The 24781-nt window shown below is 33.3% G+C and overlaps 1 protein-coding gene and 1 long non-coding RNA gene across 5 annotated transcripts in view; one reads left to right on the top strand and one right to left on the bottom strand.

Annotated features, from left to right (window-relative positions):
• Positions 1–24781, bottom strand: part of LOC127723253 (WASH complex subunit 2-like) — a 79446-nt gene that overhangs the window by 25447 nt on the left and 29218 nt on the right. For all 4 annotated transcript variants that reach the window (XM_052229813.1, XM_052229814.1, XM_052229816.1 and 1 more), the window contains 2 exons: positions 6596–6715; positions 5958–6077 (listed from right to left, as the gene is read on the bottom strand). In XM_052229813.1, the coding sequence (XP_052085773.1) occupies positions 5958–6077; positions 6596–6715 (240 nt within the window). The remainder of the gene's footprint in view (positions 1–5957; positions 6078–6595; positions 6716–24781) is intronic.
• LOC127723283 (uncharacterized) lies at positions 13064–23827 on the top strand. The gene is made up of 4 exons (XR_007991973.1): positions 13064–13096; positions 16830–16859; positions 18545–18635; positions 23472–23827. It is a non-coding gene; the product is annotated as an uncharacterized LOC127723283 (long non-coding RNA).

Below are 24781 nucleotides of genomic sequence, written 5' to 3'. Positions count from 1 at the left end.
AAGAAGCACCAGGTTTGTACTTACATGAGCAACACGACGGGTGCCACATGTGGAGCAGGATCTGCTTACCCTTCTGATCACCCCCCGTTTTTGGTGGGGCTTGTGTTGCTCAGTTTTTGGTGAGGTTTGTGTTGCTCAGTTTTTGTTGGGGTTTGTGTTGCTCAGTTTTTGGTGAGGCTTGTGTTGCTCAGTTTTTAGTGGGGCTTGTGTTGCTCAGTTTTTGGTGAGGGTTTGTGTTGCTCAGTTTTTGGTGGGGTTTGTGTTGCTCAGTTTTTGGTGGGGTTTGTGTTGCTCAGTTTTTGGTGGGGTTTGTGTTGCTCAGTTTTTGGTGGGGTTTGTGTTGCTCAGTTTTTGGTGAGGTTTGTGTTGCTCAGTTTTTGGTGAGGTTTGTGTTGCTCAGTTTTTGGTGAGGTTTGTGTTGCTCAGTTTTTGGTGGGGTGTTTGTGTTGCTCAGTTTTTGGTGGGGTTTGTGTTGCTTGGTGGGGTTTGTGTTGCTTAGTTTTTGGTGGGGTTTGTGTTGCTCAGTTTTTGGTGGGGTTTGTGTTGCTCAGTTTTTGGTGGGGTTTGTGTTGCTCAGTTTTTGGTGGGGTTCGTGTTGCTCAGTCTTTTGTTTTTCTATGTTGTTTTGTGTACTGTTGTTTGTCTTTTTCTTTTTTTGCCAAGGCATTGTCAGTTTATTTTGACTTATGAGTTTGAATGTCCCTTTGGTATCCTTCGCCTCTCTTTTTATAGAGTTCTACCAAAATTTACATGTTAATATTTGCCAATTTATTTTTTATACTGGTGAAAACAATGAGACATAAATCTTACAAATTTAAGATTTATCGGTTTGCTATACTCCAAATATCATATTATTCATGGGCGAATTATTTTCATGGATATCTTAGGCATAACAGAAACATGTACTCATGTGTTCATTTAAACATAGAAGGATTTCTATTCACAAAATAAAATATCCCAAAAAATACATGTTTATTCAAGTCCATGAAGATCATTAAAACATTGGTGTTTGGTACAACAGTGAAAAAAAAATTAATTGCTTCCATATTGGCAACTCTTTAATTTACATGTAATGCAGTCAAACAAGTAGGGTTCATGTAGCTTTTTCAAACCCTTAAGTGAAAACATTTTCCAGAATTTTAAGATCAATCTTTTATCAACGTCAGTATTAAGTGCAAACAATGCTTTTCCTCAGAAAAATTGTGCATATTCAAGTGAAAAATATATTCGATTCATAGCATGAAAAATATGCAATGTAAATGCTAATATGTTCTTTATTTATATATACCGGTAATTACAAAAGTAATGACCGCTAAATGTCAATGAAACGGCACAACATGAGCTTATCAAATTCAACATCTAGATGTCACTTCATGGTCTTAAACAATGGAAACAAGCACTTAGATGGGAATATTGTTAATACTTTCAAATATCTTATATCTAACTGGAGGCCCATTGTTAACTGTCAGCAAAGCAACGATTAAAATCCCTGTCCATACTTAAATAGGCGTATTTACACTTTTGGGTATTTAGCAGAATTGTCTCCGTATGACCCTAAATCTGTCTCTGAATAACCTTCTGATATTATGCAACAATCATTTTTGAATTATGACGTCAAACTTTTTAAATTGTGATGGAAAATTTTGCAGAAACCTGTGTAATCGCAGACAAATTTGCATACAAGTGTAAATACATCATCAATAGCATAGTGTATGATTGACTAAGGTTGACTTAGATAATAAACTAGATGTGTCGGAACAACACGAATGGCCCCGTCTCAAAAAGTTTTAAAAATCTGCAATTTTAACAACACATGTGGACACAAATATGCATGGATAGTATCCAGCTCTCAAGACCAATACTAGTTTGATGAAAAATTTCCTTGATCAATGAGTAGTTAAATTTCAAAATATCAGCAAACAGGAAGTGGATGTACTGAAGATGTGTTGAAACGACATGAAAATCAGTATATCGGTTTGTGTGAAGGAATGACGGAATGACGGAATGATGGACAAGGGTAAAACTATATGGCCCCGACAACTTTGTTGTGGGGCCATAAAAATGAAAACTCCTTTTGGCAAAGTCTATGATCTGCTACGAGAAACACCAAAATTTATTTGGATGAAAGAACAAAATAGAAGGTGCATACTGGCATACTATATGATTCTGAGAAAATTTCATTAGGGGTTAAGGAGGGGAATTAGATACAGATGTGAACTGAAATGTGAGTATATGATAAAGTCCATGCTATCCCAAAGTAATATCATTTGGATGAAGAAATGAAATATGAAGAGTAAAAGTAAGTCATGTGATTCAGTGAAAGTTTCAAAACTCTGTTAAACAGATGAGGAGCAGTAGTTGATCATGTTGATAGAATAGCACATGTACGTGGGACCAACCAATGAATTGAAGAGCGGACCAATAAATAGTCATCACCCATTGAAAAAGCAGGAAGTATAATCATTATGAGACAGAACTACAATGAAACCAATTCTTTAATTCCACTTGGAGATGGCACAAAAACATAGGTCTTGGCTAAACTGATATCTAAAGAACTCAGTTCTCCCCTTTTATTCAAACCTATAAAGTAACATGACTCTGAGTGATTTAAAGATTGACATACTGTATAAACATCTGTCTGCTGTTGAAAACTGTATACTGACCTTTAGATGTCTACAGGTTTTTTTTAAAATCTGTATTGCTTAGGGTTTTCCCAAATACATGAAATAACTTTAACATTCTAATTCAATGATCTACAGTATCTGTTTTACTTTTTGACATCATCAGACATGGTTATCTATTTTGTGTGAGATATCACAATAGAAAGTCAGAGGTTTTTAATGCTGAAAAAAGCTTTCATCAGGATGCTTTCTGTCTTTTCTGTTATGTGCCAAGTATGTTTTATATTCACCCAAGGACTGTTCCAAAATTTACTTGGTAGGGGATGGGAGGCACACAAATTATTTAAATATGGGTGGTCACTTTTTCTTTATTTTGTCAGAAATATTTTGTAAAATGAAAATTTATATTTTACAGGTGGTCAGGGTCTTAAAATAGTGCCTCCCATGCCCCCCCCCCCCAACCATGCATTTAATTCTGGAACAGCCCCAACATAACATTAGGTGAGGCTAACAAAGGTAATGAAGGGACATCATCCAATCAGAGAAGATGATAACCGGAGTATGTGCATTTTTAGCCTTTTGCCATAGAATTATAAGGTTGGTAGGTTTGTAGGTTTGAAGTTTTTATTTTTTTCATGAATTACATGACACTATCTCAGTACTAGTATTCTTGTAATTGATGTCTGACCCAATAAGAATGTCAGAAAACAGTAATGTTCTCACAATGCAACATAGGCCCGAGAACACAGTTATTTCGTAGTGCATTTCTTTTAGACAATAAATTCAAATTAAAAAAATCGCACCTGCTCTATCTCAAAAAGATTTTTACAGTGTAGTATACTACTATTGATACAAATAATATCAAAATTATAGAAACTTCTACCAGCTCTAACTCAAAATATTGACAATTCTGTGTTAAGGGGGGCTAAAATTCAGTTTGACAGCTTCAGACATTCTAATTTTTGACCTTTTTTAACTGGACCAAATCACTACTTAACATAAAGATTCAGCACCCAAATTTTTTTAACATGTAATTTCATCCCCTTACTTAATATTTCATGCATAAAATATCAAGAAATAAATTGGGAAAGTGTATCAAAAAAAAATGCAAGTTATACACTGTTCACACTAGGGACTATATTCGTAGACAACGAAAACCAAAGGACGATAACTGTGTCCTTGGACCATACTTCTTGAATTGGCACTTTTTCTAAAAGTTCAGTACCTATTTTTTTTTCATTGTTGTTTATTTGTCTTTCAAAAGACATTATACCTTATGAAAATAATTATACATGTGTAGCTTTTAGATAACAACATCAAAATTCAATGATTTTAAAACATTTTACACAAATTGTAAAGTAAAATGTTTTGACATTTTTGGTTTAGTTTAGCTTGCAGTTGCCCAAAAAGATATTTCTATGACTCATACAAAATATAACAAGAGGCTGTCAGAGTGACAGCAAACTGGATTTTCCTGCAGAGGTCAAACCCTGAACAGTTGAATAAGTATGGACACAACATTTAAGCTTAAAACAGCTCTGAATTTGGATTGTGATTGAATATTTGATACAGCATGGGTTTGTGACACAAAATAAATGTGGTCAAAGAACTGAAAAATTTGAAATTGAACATTTACTTATTATGGTCCGATATCCAAATGCTAAGTACTTGCTAGAATCAGCATATCAAAGAACCCCAAGAATTCAATTTTTGATGAAATACTTCTTAGTTAAACCATTTCTGTTCAAATGGAAATAACTTAAACTTTATTTCCATGAACTAATCATGTTAATCTAAAATTAAATATGATTTAACCATAGACTCTAAAATTAGATATGATGTAAAGAGATATGATGTTATATTTATTTTTAAATTATAATCGAATATAAATAATAGTTTTCTAATAAATCTGTCACTCCAATTATAATTGGGTGATTGCATTGAAAATTACCAGATGTGTGTTATCTTATCACTTAGTGTATAAATCAAAATCAAACTTTATATATATAGTTGATAGTTCCCAATATTTTTTCTTTCATTTGTAACATACTAATATAGATCTGCAACTTATCTTATCTTAATTTTAACTTTTTAACTTATAAACAATAGATTATTATCTAATGAATTTTCAAATCTGGAACCCCAAACAGGATTAAGTAAAAATTAAAATTAACAGACACAACAAAACAATTGTATACATATCTCACTCAGAAAATTACTTTTTACAGAATAACAAACACACCATAAAATTCTTCAAACAATTTACTAAAGAAAAGAAATATCAATAATGAAAATCATGCTTGCAAATTGAAAGGTTATTTCCCCTTGAACAGAACGGTTTAACCTTTTAACAAAGTACTCTAACATTACGTATATAATTATTAGTAATGTAATTAACTTCAAAATGTCTATCTCTTAAAAACCTATAAAACTTAACTGTAATTATCTTCAAAGTGTCTAATAATGAACAGTAAATTTCAACCTTCATTTATACAGTCCTACTAGTAAATTTCAAACTTTATATATACAGTCCTACAGATCTTATCAGGAAACAGAAAATTTTCAAATAAATCTGTCACTCCAATTATAATTGTGAGATAAGACTTTTACCATATGCTTTACCTTAGTCATAATATGATAACAAGAGAGAAAAATATTTAAAAATACCAATTTTGGATATTAAAAATGGCGATAACTCAAAAGGAGAAATACTAAAATCTTGAAAATTGAACTCAACCTTCATTCAGTCCCAGGAAACATCATATTTAAATTTGAAAAAAATTTGTCAAAGTGTATTCATGTTATTGTGGAGACACTGTTTGGCAGCTGCCCGTCCATTTTTATCCAAATGTACCAGCCATGTGTGGGGTTCAAACTCACGACATCAGTAATTGAACTACTTAGACCACTCGGCCACCAAGGCTCCTACTTGTAGCTTGAACTCAAGCACAGTTAACTATATCTTTTAAAATAGCAGGATATAAAACTACGTATTGGCAAAGCATAAAAAAATCTGTCAATTTTAGTTAATACTCCCATACTACATTAATCTATGAAATTTGAATATGAATGTTGTTTAGTGCCTAACTCAATCTGATTGAAATACTAGTGCCGTCTTCACTCTGGGTTTGTCGTAATGATATACACTGTCAAAAATTTGGAGGCAGAAATTTCATTGGCAGATGTAAAATTCACAAATACAGGAAGAAGAAAACAAATCATGGACACGATCTATATTTTATTCCAATTGTGCCCAACTTGGCAGCAAAGGAAAAGACTGGAACCTTCTGCAGACCTTGGTATCTCTAAAAAAAAATCAAATAAGAAAAAACCTACTTTTGGAGGAGATCCAAAGATGTCCACACCAGGTGACTGTTGTTCCTCTTCACCAAACAAAAGGTCATCATCTTCAAACAAATTCTTATTCTTCTTTTGACTCTCTGTCTTCTTCTCAACCTAATAAGGAATAAAATTATCATGTAGTAGGTGTTACCTACTTTGTTATCAAAATTTCTTTACTAATTGGTTGTAAGGCGTATCTTTATTTTGGAACAAGGGAAAATGCACATTTTTTTCAGAATGAAATAGGAAAGGAATATTTTATGTGGAATACAGGGTCAAGGGTCATTTACAGTTGTGTATCCATTTGATGTATGCAGAATTACTCAAAGAAAATGTGTTTTTGTAGGAAACATTTAAAAGTCCCTGCATACCATCCTACATCCATTTTAATGATATACCTTACAGTAGAAACAATTTCTCTACTCAACTCTTGATTTATCAATGCTGTGCTACTTGTATTTTCATTTAATCAGCAGAATATTTTATGTTATTCAGTACACATAAAATGTAAAGCTGTCCTATGACCACATGATATACCCATCTTTTTTGAAAAATCAGTCCAAATATAAAATTTATCTATAAAGTTGTACTGAAAATAAATACATTTACCTAAAAAAGAAACAACTATTTACCTTTGTTTCTTTTGGCAGTGCTGGTTTCTCTCCAAATAGATCATCTTCTTCATCATCAAACAATGACAAAGTGGTCTTGGTAGGAGGGCTTTTTACTGGTTCTGCTTTCTTCTCTGGTTCCTGTTAAAACACACATTAAATCATTATCCTTATAATAAAACAAGACAAGACAAAACACTGACTTAACCTCTAACACGATCAGTGTACTAGAGGTTATATATACATTAGATACAATATTGCATTTGTAACAAAGAGAAACATACTGCAATAATACCAAAAACTCCTTATTTCATACTGTGGATTTATTTTTACTTGATGGAATAGATGGATACCCATTTTCATGGATTTTTTTGGTAGAGGGAAACCATGAATTTATAAGTTCAACGAAAATTACAAATGTTTTATAGGAATATATGCTGACTAAATCAAAACCATAAAAATTAAATATCCATGAATATGCAATAAAATTGAGAATGAAAATAGGGAATATGTCAAAGAGACAAAAACCCGACCAAAGAGCAGACAACAGCCGACAGCCACCAATGGGTCTTCAACGCAGTTTTCATCAATCCACGAAAATAAATGAATCCACAGTATGTACACAAAAAACAATAAAACAACAACAATCAAACAAACAATAGAAAATAAAGAAAATAACACAGATATAAATGAGACAACATATACTGCTATTTCTTTTTTTTTTAAACATGGCTATGCTTGACATACTGATAAAATCAGTTGCATGCACAGTAGAACTCAACCTAGTCCATACCAGCTAAGGAAACAATGATAAAGTATTGTCCAATAGGTGACTGCCAAGCAGATCTGGTACTATGGTGCTATAAGGCCATAGGGGGAACACTGTGTTATAATATAAAATAAAATGCTTCACTGAGCGCAGCCTGATACGATCGCAGAGGTCAAACCCTGAACAGTTGGGGCAAATTTGGACACAATATTCAAGCTTGATACTGTCTGAATTTGGATTGTGATCAAATTTTTGACACAATATAGGTTTCTGACACAAAATAAATGTGGTCAAAGATCTTACAAATCTATTGCTTAATACTGTGCAATTTAAGGTTTCTTCTTTCTTCTTGAAACTTTTCAAAAATTTGAAATTTGTAAAAATTTTGAAAACAAAATATGAAGCCCTTAAAAAAATTGGAACCCCCCACCATTTTTGAATCCCTCCTTGGAGCAATTACCTCCAAACTCAATCCCAGCCTTTCCTTTGTAGTATGGAACCTTGTAGTACCATTTTAAGAGAGATCCATTTACTTAAACACAAGTTATTGTCTGGAAACTAGAAAAATTTGTAAGGGTTCCGCGGAACCCAGTGTCTCACCTTCTTTTGCTGTTAATCGCAGGCTCAACAAAAATGAGGAAAAAAATTAATAAAAATATTCCTCTCTATACTATCTTTTGATTGTTAGTAGCTTCTGTCCAAGTTTGGTAAAAATTCAGGATAGTTTATGAGTCTAATAAATGTTTTAAAAACTTAAACTGCAGACTGTATGTAATGTTAACTGGAAGAAAAACTAAGTCCATTTATAAGTAAAATACGGAAAAAATGGAACAAAATTTGAACAAAATTTCCTTCTAGATACTAGCTTTTAATCATAAACAAGCTTCTGTCCAAGTTTGGTACAAATCCAAGATACACAGCAAAAAGTGCAACGCATGTTTTACGTACGTTTTAAATAACGTCTGTAAAACGTACGTTTTACGTATGGAATACGCATGTTTTAGCCAACATGCGTTTAACGCCTGTTCCAAAACGGGTGTAAAACGCCTGTTTAGAAACGGGCGTAATACATCACGTACGTAAAACGTATGTTTTATAAACGCACGTAAAACATATGTTTTACATGTGTTTTACGTGTGTTTTCATTATATATTTTTGTGTTGCCGATCTTTTTTTCTCAAATTAAAACTTATTTAACATCAATTAAACATTTAACTTCAAGAGAATTTCACGTCAAATTGGTTAGGTTATTTTTTTCACAATTTATTTTCCATTGCTTTTCATTTTTAAGAGCATATTTATAAATAGTGCGTAAGCTGATAAAAAAATAACAACAGCATACTGCAAACATGAATATTTGCATAATGATTAAAATTATCAGTTCATGCTAAACCTTTTAGTACAACATCCTCCTTTAAAAAGCTATTGTATGTATTATTTAAACTTTAAATTTACACATTAAATGTACATACATGTGAATCAAGAATTTTAAAAATGCATGTGCAAATTTTCAGGTGAAGTTGTCTTATTGGCAATCATACCACATCTCCTTATTTTCATATGAATCAAAGAAATCAATGTGAAAAAAGTAAAACATTTGTTTTACATGAGAAATTTCACACAAATTTTAAACATATAAATTACCAGTTTTTATTCCACAATTAAAAAAAATTATCTTTTCAAACTGTCCTTGTTTCTCAAGATTAATTTTATTTTACTTAAAAGGTATAGTTACAGAGACATACAAGTACATGTATAATGTACAACTGTATTACAATGTATGTCTGTGCATAGATGTAATACCCATTACATCTATGGTCTGTGATACTAGTATATATAAATAATCTTATTAGATCTTGTTGTTTGGTAGGAATCATTTCCACCAAGGTTAGATGCAACTGCTGAGTCAATGGGAGTTAATTTTAAATAATATTTTTTATAACTGATTACAAATCATACTCATATTCATATAAATTTGTTTTATTTCTCATTGCCTTCCCCCTTTTAAATTATTGAGCAGTTAGAAGATGGCAATGAGACTTTTATTTGTGGAGTAAGGTAATGGGGAAAGAATGGCCAGAACACTGAAAATATATGTACTACCATAACTACAAGAGACTGTCACATATAACATGTATAATACAATATATGCCCCCCCCCCCTATATATGTATCTTTATGTCTCTGATAGTGATAGTCAGGTACTACAAGTTAACACCCCCTTACATGCTTAGCCTTACCCAATCCTGACCTTATGATTAAGCAACTGGTTTAATTACCATTTTAACAATATTTATACACTCAGAACAAAAGAAGTTTCACTGTTTGATGTGGGAAGCATAACAGAGAGCATCCCAACTTGGATCTTTTTTTCTTCCAAAGGGATAAATTGGTACAGGGGAGCGAAACATAGCCTCTACCTATAAGTTTTTACATGCAGAGAAAAGTAAAACACGAACACAATATTCTCTTTGACAGTAAATAATAATTTGAAAAGGAACAAGTTACCAAAAATTTAAGGACACTCAGAAATTATCAGCAAATTTATTAACATTATCAGAGACATATAATAATTATAGGTAACAATTGAAACTATTTAAAAGATGTCTTTGTTTTTTCACAGATGCTATTAAAACCTCTGTGGTCAGATAAATGCATCAGATATTTATAAGTCATTATGAAATGGAGAAATCATCATAGCTTAAGGTTTTATTCCAAAATATATTGGAAATATATTTTTGTTTTTCAGTAAGCACCTCCCCTAAATCCGCCTTTGGTTTTTCAAATCTATTCTCATTTTACCAGAAGGGATCAGAAGGACATGTGGATGTGGATGTGATATTTGCATGGTCTTATATTAATTTATTCTGTTTATAATCACAGTTAGTAAATATATTTCTTGGGGGGGGGGGGGGGGGGGGGGGGGTGAATGTTGTTTACGCTGACTGGTCTTCTGAACGGTCTAATATTTGCAGTAATTTCTGTTCAGTATCTTTATATGTATAAATTACTGGATGGTCATGAAAGTGAAATGGACTGAAAGGCAAAAAAATGTTTCATGTGACCGCGAGCCCTCTTAAATATGAATTATTTAGCAGAGGCGGATCCAGCCATTTTTAATAGGGGGTTCAGGCCCAATCATGGAAAAAAAGGGGGTGGGTTCTAACCATATGTCCCCATTCAAATGCATTGATCGTTAAAAAAAAGGGGGGGTTCCACTCCCCTTCCCCCCTAGATCCGCCCGGGAACTTTTTAATTGCAAATACTTTCATAATGTCTGCACATTCGCCAATTGTCTTTACGCTCTTTCGGAAACTGAAACAATTGTTATACTAAAGTTTCTTGTTTTATTAGAAATATGAATAAAAGGAGATATGTGGTTAATACGTTAATGAGACCGTAACCCCCCAAAAAATAATTGCTATTCTTTGTTTTTATCTTTATTCATTTTGTCTCAATTAAAATCGAATGAGTGTGTGATTTTGTAAATGATTCCTAATACAGTGGCGTAGAGGGCATACGCCCCCTTTGATTGGAAACTTATGATACATCATTTTTAGCATAAACTCTGCCAATGTTTTGGTCTTCTACAATGTCACCCCTTCCAAAAAAAATTGGACGCTTCTGTACCTATCATACACATGTAAATATTGATCGTAGGCTCAGGCTTACTGCGTGGAAAAAGGTGCAAGGTCTCAATGTAGCCAGAATATCACCCAAATTTGCATTTTTTGTCTTAACATTAGGCTATGGCTTTGATAGTCAAACATCAATCTGAATCTCAACTTTATAATTTTTTGGTTTTAGGGGGTCGTTGTTTGAACCCCGTGTCCCCCAAGGGATCAGCGGCATTTGGAAGCATACACCATTTTTTTAAGCTATAAGATTATGTTTTTTTAATTTCATTAGGAGACGATCGACCATTTGAAATGCCAGTATAGAAAAGGAGGATTTATTTCAGGATAGATATTTTTTTTCATTTGTTCCTACACTTGCTTATTCCAGTACCCCTTACTTTCAACTTGTTTCCCTTATCCTAGAAACATGCTTCTTGATCTTATAATTTGCCAATATATAGATACAAGAAGATGTGGTATGAATGCCAATGAGACAACTCTCCATCAAAGTCACAATTTGTAAAAGTAAACCAATATAGGTCAAAGCACGGTCTTCAACACGGAGCCTTGGCTCACAACGAACAGCAAGCTATAAAGGACCTCAAAAATTACTTGTGTAAAACCATAAAAATGGGAAAACCAACAGTCTATAAACCTATATAAAATCGAGAAACGAGAAACACTTATGAACCACATCAACACACGACAACTACTGAACATCAGATTCCTGACTTAGGACAGGTGCAAAAAAATCATGTGCAGCGGGTTTAAACGTTTTAAGCGGGGGGTCTAGGATGGAAGTTTGAAAAAAGGCAGGACAGGAGTTTTCAGTGAAAAAGGCAGGATGACAATTTATGTAAAAAAAAGGACACAAGATAAACGAATAACAAAAAGGCAGGACCGAAATAGAGTGAAAAATAAAAAGGCAGGACATAGATTGCAACTAAAAAAAATGCAGGACAAAATTTTTCATTTTTCATCCTAGCCCCGAATGACCTGTACCAGAGACGTAAATATTTTTATTTAATCCGCACAAACGTAGTGACTTTTGAACAGGTAAATTTCGCGCAAACGTAATGTGTTTAATCGCGCAAACGTGGATTTTTTTTTTCACGCAAACGTAATGCGCCGGTGTATATATGTCTCTGCCTGTATACTTATATACAATACTTAAAATATGTTTATATGTTAATATAACTGCACTTAATCTGTATCATCACTCATAATTCATAAATATACAGCTACCCTCAAACTTCTGGAGTTCATTTTGAGGGGGGCTTAAAAACATGAAATCCCTAGGTCCGGAATTTAAAGAAATTTTAATCCCGACATCCCGAAATTCGAAAAAAAGAATTCTCGGATCCCGAAAGGATCAATCCCGAAATCCCGAGCTTAAAAACACCCGATCCCGGAGTCCCGATAAAGGTCCGAACCCCCCCCCCCCCCCTTCATTTTGGAACTTATTTGAAATGTGAACTTACAAAAGAATACAGTAAGATTCCAAATATCACATTTATGTATGTGATATGTAGGTCATTTTTATATAAAATCTCGCAAAATTATGACCTATATTTTTAGCACATCTCCGTTTACCCAATAATAGGGGGGAAAACACGTCAAGATGCACGGTGCAATTTACCTATAAACGCTATTATCAAATGTTTATTTTTTATCGAGATTGCCAATTTCCGAGTCCAGTCTGTATTGTCTTGAAAATGCAGTATTTACAATACTAAAAACATAAAGACTTGATTAATAAGTTAACGGAATATAGAAATAAGATATCAAATAATGAAAATGATTTGAACAGCGGGAATCCCAGTTACGTAATAGGAAAATTTAGTCCGGATTCGGTTTTCATTTTTAAACGCCGGAAAGATCTAGATGTTATGACGCAGACGACACCAAGGACGCTGTGCCCGATTGTTCATTAGAAATGTTGTACCTGCTATACAAACATACACGGACATTTGAATGCAAACATTGGAAATGGCATAAAATAAGCAGTCCAAGCTGAGGCGGAGTGTTTAATGAGAAGAAGGTGGCTTTTCAACTTCAAAAATGGGGACGACTTGTCTTGTGAACAGAACAGCCAACCAAACCGGCAAACGCAACAAGAGGCAGATAATTTATTTTGGTAAAAAAATGGGTAGATCACTCAAATCACTTAAACAAACACACTACATTCATTAAGTATGTTGAATGCAATGTTGAAACGTTGTCAATCAGCGTTTCCATATATTTATATACAAACAAACAAACATTCATAACAACAAAACCGTTGAAAACGCTGTCAAGTCCGTTCGTCCTTATGGCATGATATTTTCGCCATGTGTTCGTTCGCCCTCCTTTTATTTTTAAATAAAAAAATATATATTTAAATGGCATTAATGTTTTATAAACTGAATCAGATATTTATATGAAAAATAGTAGGGAGCAACCTTCAAAGGGGGGTAATGGTTTTTGTCAAAGTCAGAAATTATTTCCATTACTTATCAGTTATATGAAAAGCCTAGTCCAAATAATTAGAAGGCATCACAGAAAAAAATTAAAATAGCCTTTCAAGACGTCATAATTATTTGGACTATGAAAAAGCCCTGTCAAAGCCGTAAGTCTTGTCGTAACTTGGCGTAAGTAAACAATACATAAGGAATCTGCGCTCCTAGCAAAGGTGAAAGGTAATATATGCTATGTAACAACTTGGACTATATATGGATATCATACACATGATCATAGGCGGATCCTGGGCGGGGGGCCCAGGCCCCCCCCCCCTCTTCTGTGGGAAAAATTTTGTTGATTATATAGGGAATAACTGAAGACTGGAGCCCCCCCTCCCCCTTTAGGTCACTCAGTGCCACCTTCCCTCCCCCCTTATAAAAAGTTCTGGATCTGCCACTGATGTAATATATGATTATATCAGATTAGAAAAAATGCCTTCATAATATGTATAAGGCCAAATTTCCCTACCTACCCTATATTTTTAGCGAAGAAATAGCCTACCTTTAATAAAGTTTTTTGGGGTATTTTTCAATAAGCACTGTTAAATCAAAATTTCTCTCCCATATGATATACATGTAGACTCAATGTAAAAAAAAAATTGTAAAATAAAAATAAATCCCTACCTACCTACCCTATTTTTTTCAAAGATGTTGTAATAGGAAACACACACATTATTTTATTTGGCCTTAGGCCTACTAGTATCTATCCTGATATAATTAAATGATAATAAATCTCAATAATAGACATATTTCTTGCATACCTTAACCACCATAATCCTTGAAGAATATTAATACATTGAAATGTAAGAAAATGCACACAGTGATGAGGTTTCTGCAGTCTTCGCCAAACTATTTTGGGGTTTGTCTGAATGAAACAGAAATTTTACGTTTTTCTACTAAAAACATTTTGTCTTCCTGACAGAGTTTAGGATACACTGACTTTTCCGATTTCAGACAGACACATGAAACTGGAGAATACTATTTGTATGCCCATCACTGTAGCAAAGGGGGTATTAAGTTTTGCCCTTGTCTGTCCTGTCCGTCCGTACATCGCCAAAATTGGTTTCCGTTTCCTAACTTTAGTTTGCCTCAACCAAATGTTATAAAACTTATTCACTATGCTGATTACCACAAAACACAGATCAAGATCAGTGGCGGATCCAGAGGGGGGCGTAGAGGGCGTACGACCCCCTTTGCTTGCACTTTTTTTTTTTGTAAAATGATTAATCAGACTAGACTTCGTGAACTTTGCCATTTCCCGTGTATTTAATTTTTATGCGACAATTGATTACTTATAAAGACATTTTTCGCTCGTATTTACTGTAATATATTAATGATTATGTCAAAGTCATGTGATTCTCTACGGTGGAATTGACCAGTTCATCGAAAAAAACGTCACTCAGTCATTTTGAAATTCAAATTACAGTAACACATTGCTTAGAGGATGACAAGCATGACACCTTCAAAGCGACAAAGTATTGAGCAAGAACGTATTGACTTCTATTTCACAATTCCACCTAACAGAAAGTAAAAAACTATTACACTCTCATGAAAAAAAAAAGTTCCACAGCAATATTATTTACCTACGAAAACATGTTTAACCCCACACGCCCCAGCCCATTAATAACATTGCTGAATAGTGATCCCCAGCCAGTAAGCTCTAGATATAGATTTAAAGTCTAAGGTACAGACCATTTGATCTGAGGGGGCAGTCTGAGATATTTTAGAGAAAAAATTATGACCCTGATTTTTGCCTTAAACAAAAATTCTGGCCGTATCTGGATTGAAAACAATAATCCTGTCCACTTTTTTGCTATTTGAAAAAATATTTTCAACAGAATTATTTAGCATTACATGAACATGATGAATAAAAAACGGGCATAATTTTTTTTTGGGGGGGTTGCATGTGAATCCCATATCTGACCGGAATGTCTGTTTCGCCAAACTGATATACTGAATACTTTTTTCAAGGCCCGACTGCAACCTGCCTGCTGAGTGTGGCCTATATGTCTCCATGTGTCGACCATCATTCACAACTTCATTGTCATTTCCGACTAATTCGTAGCCTTTGGTTGATTTGGAACCCCTCACTTCCCTTGTTGGGTAAAACATTTCAACCAAACATTTGGATGAAAATTGCTTGTTTGTCTTTCTTCGTGTCGGTCGTATTGTAAATTTCATTGAATAGCCGAATATCTTGTTTACAACAAGAAATCTGTGAGGTTATGCTAACTAACCATACAACAAACGAGAATTTTCCATGTCCATTCTTTACTGACAAATCCCACATCAAATATATTAATTAGTACATAGCTTTGGATCCATCCAATCATTTCATAATAGATAATTGATGGAGAGAATACGGCACCAAAAATGTCCAACCCCACACTTTAAAAATAAAATGCATTTTACACTTATTTTATGTTTTTTAGCCAAAAAAAGGTCAAAAAAATTTTTTCGCCTCGCTCCGCGAACTTCAATACTACACCCCCCTTTCCAAAATCCTGGATCCGCCCCTGAAGATCAAAATTGGGTGGCGTCACCTTTACCGTTCATGAGTTGTGTCTCGTTATAAACAAAAAAAATTCTATTTTTTTTTGTTTTCATAATCTAACTTAAGTTTGTCTTTACTAAATATTATGAAACTTAAACACAATGCTTATTACCACAAATTGGGTGGTGTCACTTGTACCGTTCATGAGTTATGCCCCTTTTATTAAAAAAAGGGCTGAATCTGTAGTTTCTGTTCTTTAACTTTAGTATGTCTCATACAAATGTTATGAAACTGATGCTTATAATCACAAAATAAATCCTTCATCTGTATGTGGAAGATGACTCGTGGAGCAATGAAAATGACAAAAAAATAACAGAAAGACCTGTTCATGTGTACATGGTGTAAATCTACAAAACTGCAATGCCAAAAAGCCACCACATTTTGAAGTTTAAACCTTTTTTAGAATTGTCAAATTGATATAAATCTCCTAAAAAAAAAGTACCATGCTAATATCAAAATAAGGAGATGCAGCATGCCATGCAATATGAATGCCAATGAGACAACTATCCACCTGATGGTCACATCAACGCATCATGTCATTATCATGTGACCATCAGAGTGACATCAACATGTTACTTAGTACACATGTTCACCCACTGAACTAACTAGATTGAGTATGCTGAGATAGATTTGATGTACAACATAAACATTATTGTTGGGACTGGTAAATTAGAAATTGTAGTAATTTAACTAAGCCACCATCTATTTTAAAAATAAAGTAAATTTTGTAAAAATATTTGCAGATTATGCTAATTATTTGTACATGTATATATATGCATTAAAATAAATTTAACTTTAAACTTTTTGTAATTTTTCAGTGCCAATCACTCTTCCAACAACTGAAATTGGTAAGTATTAGATACAGTATTGTAGCAAACAATCATAAGCAGTAGCTATCAATCATGTCAATTTGTCATGTAAATTCTCATTTCCTCTTGGTGATTGAAAAATGTATGTCATTTTGCCTTGCATCAGAGAAGGGAAAAAACAATATTAATAATTGGACATGCTGTTGCTTGCCAAGGCCTTGTGTTGGCAGGTCAACAATGGTTATTAGGTTGGCTCAATGGGAACCACTACTCATACAGGTCAATAATGTTTGGTACAAAATGTACATGCAGTTGTATAAGAATTTTAACCACTTATGAGGGTCTAGATTGGGTTTATAGATTAGGGTATTATGGACACAATTACAGAAAAAGTCCAATAAAAGAAGAGGGTTCCAATATGTCCCCCCACCCTTTTGGCAAAAGATAGAGGGCAACTTTTGAATACAAAAAATTATCTACAAATACCTCCATACATGTATGGTGGAAATGGGTCGGTCAACTCTTATTAGGATAAATCAAGTGATTTTTAACAATTTATTTGGTTTTTGCCCATTATCTTAAAACTTGAATAGATAGTGAGAAACTATGAATAACAAAATGATAAAAAAGACAAGATCAACATATAGGCCATAAGGTCAAATAGCTGAAATGAAAATTACCATAAAATCATGATTTTAGCAATTTTGGGAAAACTTGCTATTGTTGGTCGTAAGACTTTATATACTGAAAAACTGTTGTTTAACTCCAAATTTGATTGCAAAGTCTACCAATACCATAACTTAACTGCGCAAAAATTGTCTATCAACTCCTTCCATATATGAGTTGTTGATCTTAAAATGAATGATCATGATGATACAGAAGAAATAAAAGGGACATTCAAAACTCATAAGGCCAAACAAAAAAGTATGTGTGTTTACTGTACCCCTACCTACCCTAATTTTTATCCCCTACCCTAAAGTTTTTTTGACCATTTTTGATTAAGCACTGTTAAAGTCACAATGTTGCTCCCATAGACTCAATGTAAAAAATATATTAAAAATAAAAAAAAGTCCCTACCTACCTACCCTATTTTTTTTCAGCATGTGGCAGTAAACACACACTTTTTTGTTTGGCCTAAGTGGAAGAGAAACTGATGTCTTGCAAAAAAAAGAAACAACCAAAAAGTCCACACATCACTATTTAGAAAACTTATTATAATAGACTGAATAACATTAACCCACCAAAAACAAGAGGCGACATGTTTAATAACAGATGCACAATGATTCATGTAGGTGAGCCACACGTATACTATTTAAAGGCTGTAACAGTTAAACATGAACCATCTATTTAAGGGATATAAATTTCTAAACTTTTTTTATATAATAATAATTTAATTTTGGATGTAACACGTCTTCCGATTGGCTGACATTGTTTTGTTTATCAGCTCAAAGACATAATTTTGTCATGCGACCTTGATGTCATCAACGTTTTTTCATGATTTACTCCGGTTTAAAATGGAATTAAGAATTAAATTATAAGAAATGACTGTAATATTTTTTCTGTCTATTCTAAATAACAAAAAAAATGTGGTGCACACTTTAAAATAATCCGCCACGTGGGTTATACAGTGTGCACCACATTTTTGATGTTATTTCTTCATAGACAGAAAAAATATTACAGTCATTCCCTAAATGTATAAACTAATATTATTTTTTCTTTCTTAGGTTTGTCAAATATGTTCGTTGGTGTATGATCAGATCTGCATTATAGTATTAGTATTAAACAAACTGTAAAGAAAAGAAAATGATGTTTTAGGTAAATATAAATGACACATAGGAAATATGGAGTTATTCAAAGACAATTTCCAAACATGTCTACAAAATTTTTCATTTACTATATATATTAAATTAATCTGTATTTGGTGTGTCAGATGATGTGCATTTCTGTCCGGCAGAATTAATCTGACCTTGGTTTGTCGTCGTCTGTTAACTTTTACAAAATCTTCTACTCTGAAACTACTGGACCAAATTTAACCAAACTTGGCCACAATCATCATTTGGGTATTTAGTTGAAAAAATATGTCTGATGACCTGGCCCGCCAACCAAGATAGTTGTGATGGCTAAAAATAGAACATAGGGGTAAAATGTAGATTTTGGATTATCTATATTACTAAATGAATAGAGTTGAAATTGGGTGTCACGTTTTCTTCTTTCACATAAAATCCACGGATATTGTTTTATACCACAAAGGGGTAATGACCAGCGTAGTTTTATTATGTGTTCATTTCAAGATCTTTTGGGGGTATTTGGGGATTAAAATTGCAAAAAAAGCCAGTTTGGATTGACCGTCCTTCACAGCTTTCGGCTCTGAAATTTACGTGCTGTCATCATTTCCATCATTGCACGCATGCTCATTGCATGTCTGCCCAGCAAAACTAAATTTTATTTCGTAGCAAATACGGTATATATTGACCTTACTGAAACACTTTGTGATACGCTCTCAACAGATTTTTACACGTCAAGAGCTTTTCCTTCCGGGGAACAGCATCAATTCAACATGAAAAGGTGGGGGATTACTTCGGTTTTTGGTTAAAAATGGGTACAGAAGTGCGGCTGAAACTTTGAAACCAAAGCATTTAGAGCAAGTCTGACGGGTAAAATTGTTCATCAAGTAGAGATCTATCTGCCCTGAAATTTTGAGACAAATCAGACAACCCATTGTTGGGTTGCTGCCCCTGAATTGGTAATTTTAAGGAAATTTTGCAGATTTTGGTTATCTTTATTATTATTATAGATAGAGACAAACTGTAAACAGCAATAATGTTCAGTAAAGTAAGATCTACAAATAATGGACCACTTAAGGAGTTATTGACCTTTATAGTCAATTTTTTACAATTTTAAGGAAATTTTTGTAATTTTTTACATAAATCTTCTGCTCTGAAACTACTGAGACCAATTTAACCAAACTTGGCCACAATCATCATTAGGGTATCTAGTTTACAAAATATGTCTGATGACCCGCCTACCAACCAACATGGCTGACATGGCTAAAAATAGAACATAGGGGTAAAAAGCAAGTTTTGTCTATTAATTTTTGAAACTGAATAAATAAGAGAGAATTTGAAAGGAGCAAAAATTTTCAGACTAATAAGCTCTACCAATTGTCCATATACGTCAAAACTGTTAGATAAATTCTTATAGGAATCATTGCCAATAAATGACAAATTTAACCATTTTTTTCTCATTTTTATTCAGTCATATATTGTTATCACGTCATCGTCGTCGTCCGAAGCTATTTGGTTTTCGAACAATAACTTTAGTATAAGTAAATAGAAATCTATGAAATTTAAACACAAGGTTTGGAACCACAAAAGGAAGGTTGGGATTGATTTTGGGGTTTATGGTCCCAACAGTTTAGGAATTAAGGGCCTAAAAAGGGGTCCATATAAGCATTTTTATACGACCGCAAAAAAATTTTGTGGTCGTATATTGGTATGACGTTGGCGTCGTCGTCGTCAGAAGACACATTGGTTTTCGCACTCTAACTTTAGTTTAAGTAAATGGATCTCTATGAAATTTTACCATAAGGTTCAATACCACAAAAGGAAGGTTGGGATTGATTTTGGGGGTTATGGTACCAACAGTTAAGGAATTAGGGTCCAAAAATAAGCATTTTTGTAGCTTCCAGACATAACTTGTGTGTTAGTGTATGGATCTCTCTGACATTGTACCACAAGGTTCCATATCACAAAGGGAATGCTGGGATTGATTTTGGGGGTAATTGCCTCAAAATTTTACGAATTAGGGGCCAAAAAAGGGGCAAAAAACAGCATTTTTTCTAGTTTCATGACAATAACTTGTGTGTAAGTGTATGGATCTTTCTGAAATTGTACTTCAAGGTTCCATATCACAAAGGAAAAGCTGAGTTTGAGTTTGGGGGTAATTGCCCTAAACGTTTAGGAATTTAGGGCCAAAAAGGGGCCAAAAAACAAGCATTTTTCTAGTTTGCAGACAATAACTTGTGTTCAAGTGTATGGATCTCTCTGAAATTGTACTGCAAGGTACCATACCACAAAGGGAAGGCTGGGATTGAGTTTGGGGGTGATGAATCATAAAGGGGTTCAAAAAATTTGAGGAGTTCCTTTTTTTTCCTTTTTTTTCCTTTTTTTTTCTTTAAAATTTTCCATTTTAAATTGGTTATTTCTGATTTATATATAAAAGCATATAATAATGATATGGTTTGAATAGGTAAATTAAAATTTTTTAAGTTCTTTGACCACATTCATTGTGTGTCAGAAACCTATGCTGTGTCAAATATTAAATCACAATCCAAGTTCAGTGCTGTATCAAGCTTAAATGTTGTTTCCATACTTGCCCAAACTGTTCAGGGTTCCATACCAAAAAAGGAAGGTTGAGATTGATTTTGGGGGTTATATGGCCCTAACTGTTTAGGAATTAGGGGCCAAAAACAATACTTTTCTAATACTTTGTATAAATTGCTTATTTCTTGACCAATTTCAATGGGGTTTTATTCTTGAATTCTTGGGGCTCTTTAATATGCTGAATCTAACCGTGTATTAAATTTTTGGATTTTGGGCCCAGTTTTCAAGTTGGTCCAAATCTGGGTTCAAAATTAAACTTTGTTTGATTTCAACAAAAATTGAATATATGGGGTTCTTTGATATGCTGAATCTAACCTATATTAAGTTTTTGGATTTTGGGCCCCGCTTTTAAATTGGTCCACATTGAGGTCCAAAGGATCCAAAATTAAACTTTGTTTGATTTCATAAAAAATTGAATTATTGGGGTTCTTTGATATGCCGAATCTAACCTTGTATTTAGATTCTTAATTTTTGGTCCCGTTTTCAAATTGGTCTACATTAAGGTCCAAAGGATCCAAAATTAAACTTGGTTTTATTTTAACAAAAATTGAATTCTTGGGGTTCTTTGATATGCTGAATCTAAACATGTATTTAGATTTTTGATTATGGGCCCAGTTTTCAAGTTGGTCCAAATCGGGGTCCAAAATTAAACTTTGTTTGATTTCAACAAAAATTGAATATATGGGGTTCTTTGATATGCTGAATCTAACCATGTATTTAGATTTTGGATATTGGACCATAATAGGTAAAGGTCCAACTTAAAACTTTCAAGTTCTAAGACCACATTCATTCTGTGTCAGAAACCTATGCTGTGTCAAATATTTAATCACAATCCAAATTCAGAGCTGTATCAAGCTTGAATGTTGTGTCCATACTTGCCCCAACTGTTCAGGGTTCGACCTCTGCGGTCGTATCAAGCTGCGCCCTGTGGAGCATTTTATTGACTATTATCATGAAAACTATGACATTTAGAAAGAAAATTTTTTTTTATGCCTTGTATGATTTAAATTATAAAAGATAAATAAACACTTCAAATCACAAAAGTGATCAGCAAGGTAAGATCTATTAAAAAGTCAAATTTTGCCGACAGAGTTAGTAGACTGTCACTCTTCATAGAAGTAATTGCCCTTAAAAGGGGATTTTTTTACCCTCTATTGTGTTTTGAGCAAAAAGTAAAGAAGATAGAGAGAAACTAAACAGACTAAGAGATAAGTTTATACAAGATCAACAAAATAAAGATTTTTGTCATGAAGTCTATTTTCCTCCACAATGTTGTAGAGTATCTTTTGTTTGATATGCACGTCGACCAAGATGAGCGAGACACAGCCTCTAGTTTTTATCAACTCTACAGTTTTCGTTGTTTGTCTTTGTGCTGACTGCTATCGTGTTTCTTTTAGTTGCAAGACTTTTGATGTGACCTCATATTTATGGTTCATTTGTCAATATTAAGTTTTTGTGGTTTGGTTGGTTTCTCAGATACTGTAAGCAATAGATCACCTGTATATATGGTGTATGGTATGTTTGTAGGATGTACATGTCTGTCTGGTAGGTTTCATCTGACCTTGAACTTTCATCATGGTTCATAGGACAATGTTAATTTTTTGAGGTGTGGTCTATTTCTCAGATACTATATGTATTACTATAAACAATAGATCAAATATATTTATTGTATGGAATATTGTAAGGTGTACCCGTCTGTTTGACAGGTGTCATCTGACCTTGACCTTATTTTCATGTTTCATTGGTCAGTGTAAGTTTTCATGGTTATGTCTGTTTCTCAGATACTATAATCAATATATCAACTATATGTGTAGCTAGGAATGATTGAATGGTGTAGGTGTTGTCTGCAGTGTTCATCTGACCTGGACCTCATTATTATGGTTAATAACGATAAGTCAATGTTCAGATTTCTAACTTGTATAAAAATTAAATTAAAAGATATGGTATGATTGCCACTGAGACAACTCTCCACACAAGACCTTACAGCCTTCAAGAATGAGCAATGGTCTGTTACTCAGATATGATATCAATAATAGGCTATATTTGGTGTATTGTGTGACAGTGATTCACTTATATATATCAGACTTTTCAGTTTTGAGATAAGAAGTAAAGCAGTTGAGACACTTCAGTGTCTGCACTTGTGTTTTTAAAAAGCTTAGGACATATCTTGACAAACATCTATATATATTCATACTTTGTTAATGTTATTCCATTTAAAAAAATAATGATTGCCCACCAAAATACATCTTCTTTTGTTTTTACATTACAGATGCTGTAGAAAATTTTCGAAGGATATGTTTACTGATTATGAACAACAGGATTATATCATCATGACCATTGGAATCTTACAAGGAGAAGTGCAAATAAATGAAGGAATCCATGTGCAAAAATTATAATATTGTAAACAGGAGAACAGTCTTAAATAATACTAACAGTTAAACAATTTTGTGAACAAGAGTCCAAGAGCAAGGCAGAGTAAACTTGGAGTGTATATATGTCAACCACAAGTACATTAAGAACACATAATGCTAATGAAATAAGAACTATGGTACACATTTTGTATGATTGTAAATATCTCATCCAAACAAATGTAGTTGTTAAATAAATAGAATTGAAATAACTAAATTTGTAAGGTTTATATGACCATCATATTTTGAGGTCTTTTTGCAAATTCTAACATAGAACCAACCAACCGACGATCAATCCATCCAAATCACAATTGTGGTGAACACAATTTCCAATGACCAACAGAAAAAGATGATGTCTTATCCTAATACATGTACCTTCTCTTCTTCAATTGGCTTAAGCATAATCTATTCTTTTCAGTAGATTATATTCTGAGTGCAACATAAATATACAAGAGGAGATATTGCGTTTACGTCAATAAGACTAGCATAAAAACCAAGACATCTTTAAGGTAAATAGTCCATTCTAAATGGTAATTGATAATCTTTCTCATGAGGGTTTTTTCATGGATTTAGGTTTATGAATTGAATATAGATCATTTGAATAGGATGTCATAAAATATTGTGCTTCCATTCTAATTGTAAGATAGCACACAGTAAATGTATGCCTTGCCAAAAACAGTTCTAGAAGGGAGGCAATCAAGTTTGAAAAGGACAGACAACACCATCAAATTTAAATGTAGTCATTTTGATTTCCAACTAAATACTACAATGATATAATCATTAATTTATATATGTTTACTTGAATATATAAGTAAAAAAAAATCAAATTGTTAGTGTTTACATTAGAAAAGACAAGTATAATGTATTTAAGGTATATCCATTACCAACCAGAAAAAAAACTCCAAAAAATCATAATGTATTTGGGTGTTGTGGACAACAAAAAAACATGTCAAACAGGTAAAATGTTAACAACACCATACAAAAAAAAAATTCATTAAACTGGTGTAGACAACAACAAAAAACCAAGCATATTATGGGTGCTGCAGAAGAAAAAAAAACATGTCAAACAGGTGTTGAAGACCAAAAAATATATGTAAATACGGGTGCTGAAGACAAAAAAAAAAAACATACGTAAAACGGGTGTTGAGGACAAAAAACAACATACGTAAAA

The sequence above is a fragment of the Mytilus californianus genome, unplaced genomic scaffold (assembly GCF_021869535.1).
Source record: "Mytilus californianus isolate M0D057914Y unplaced genomic scaffold, xbMytCali1.0.p SCAF_13, whole genome shotgun sequence".
Lineage (NCBI taxonomy): Eukaryota > Metazoa > Mollusca > Bivalvia > Mytilida > Mytilidae > Mytilus > Mytilus californianus.
This window is presented reverse-complemented; position numbering and strand designations above follow the sequence as displayed.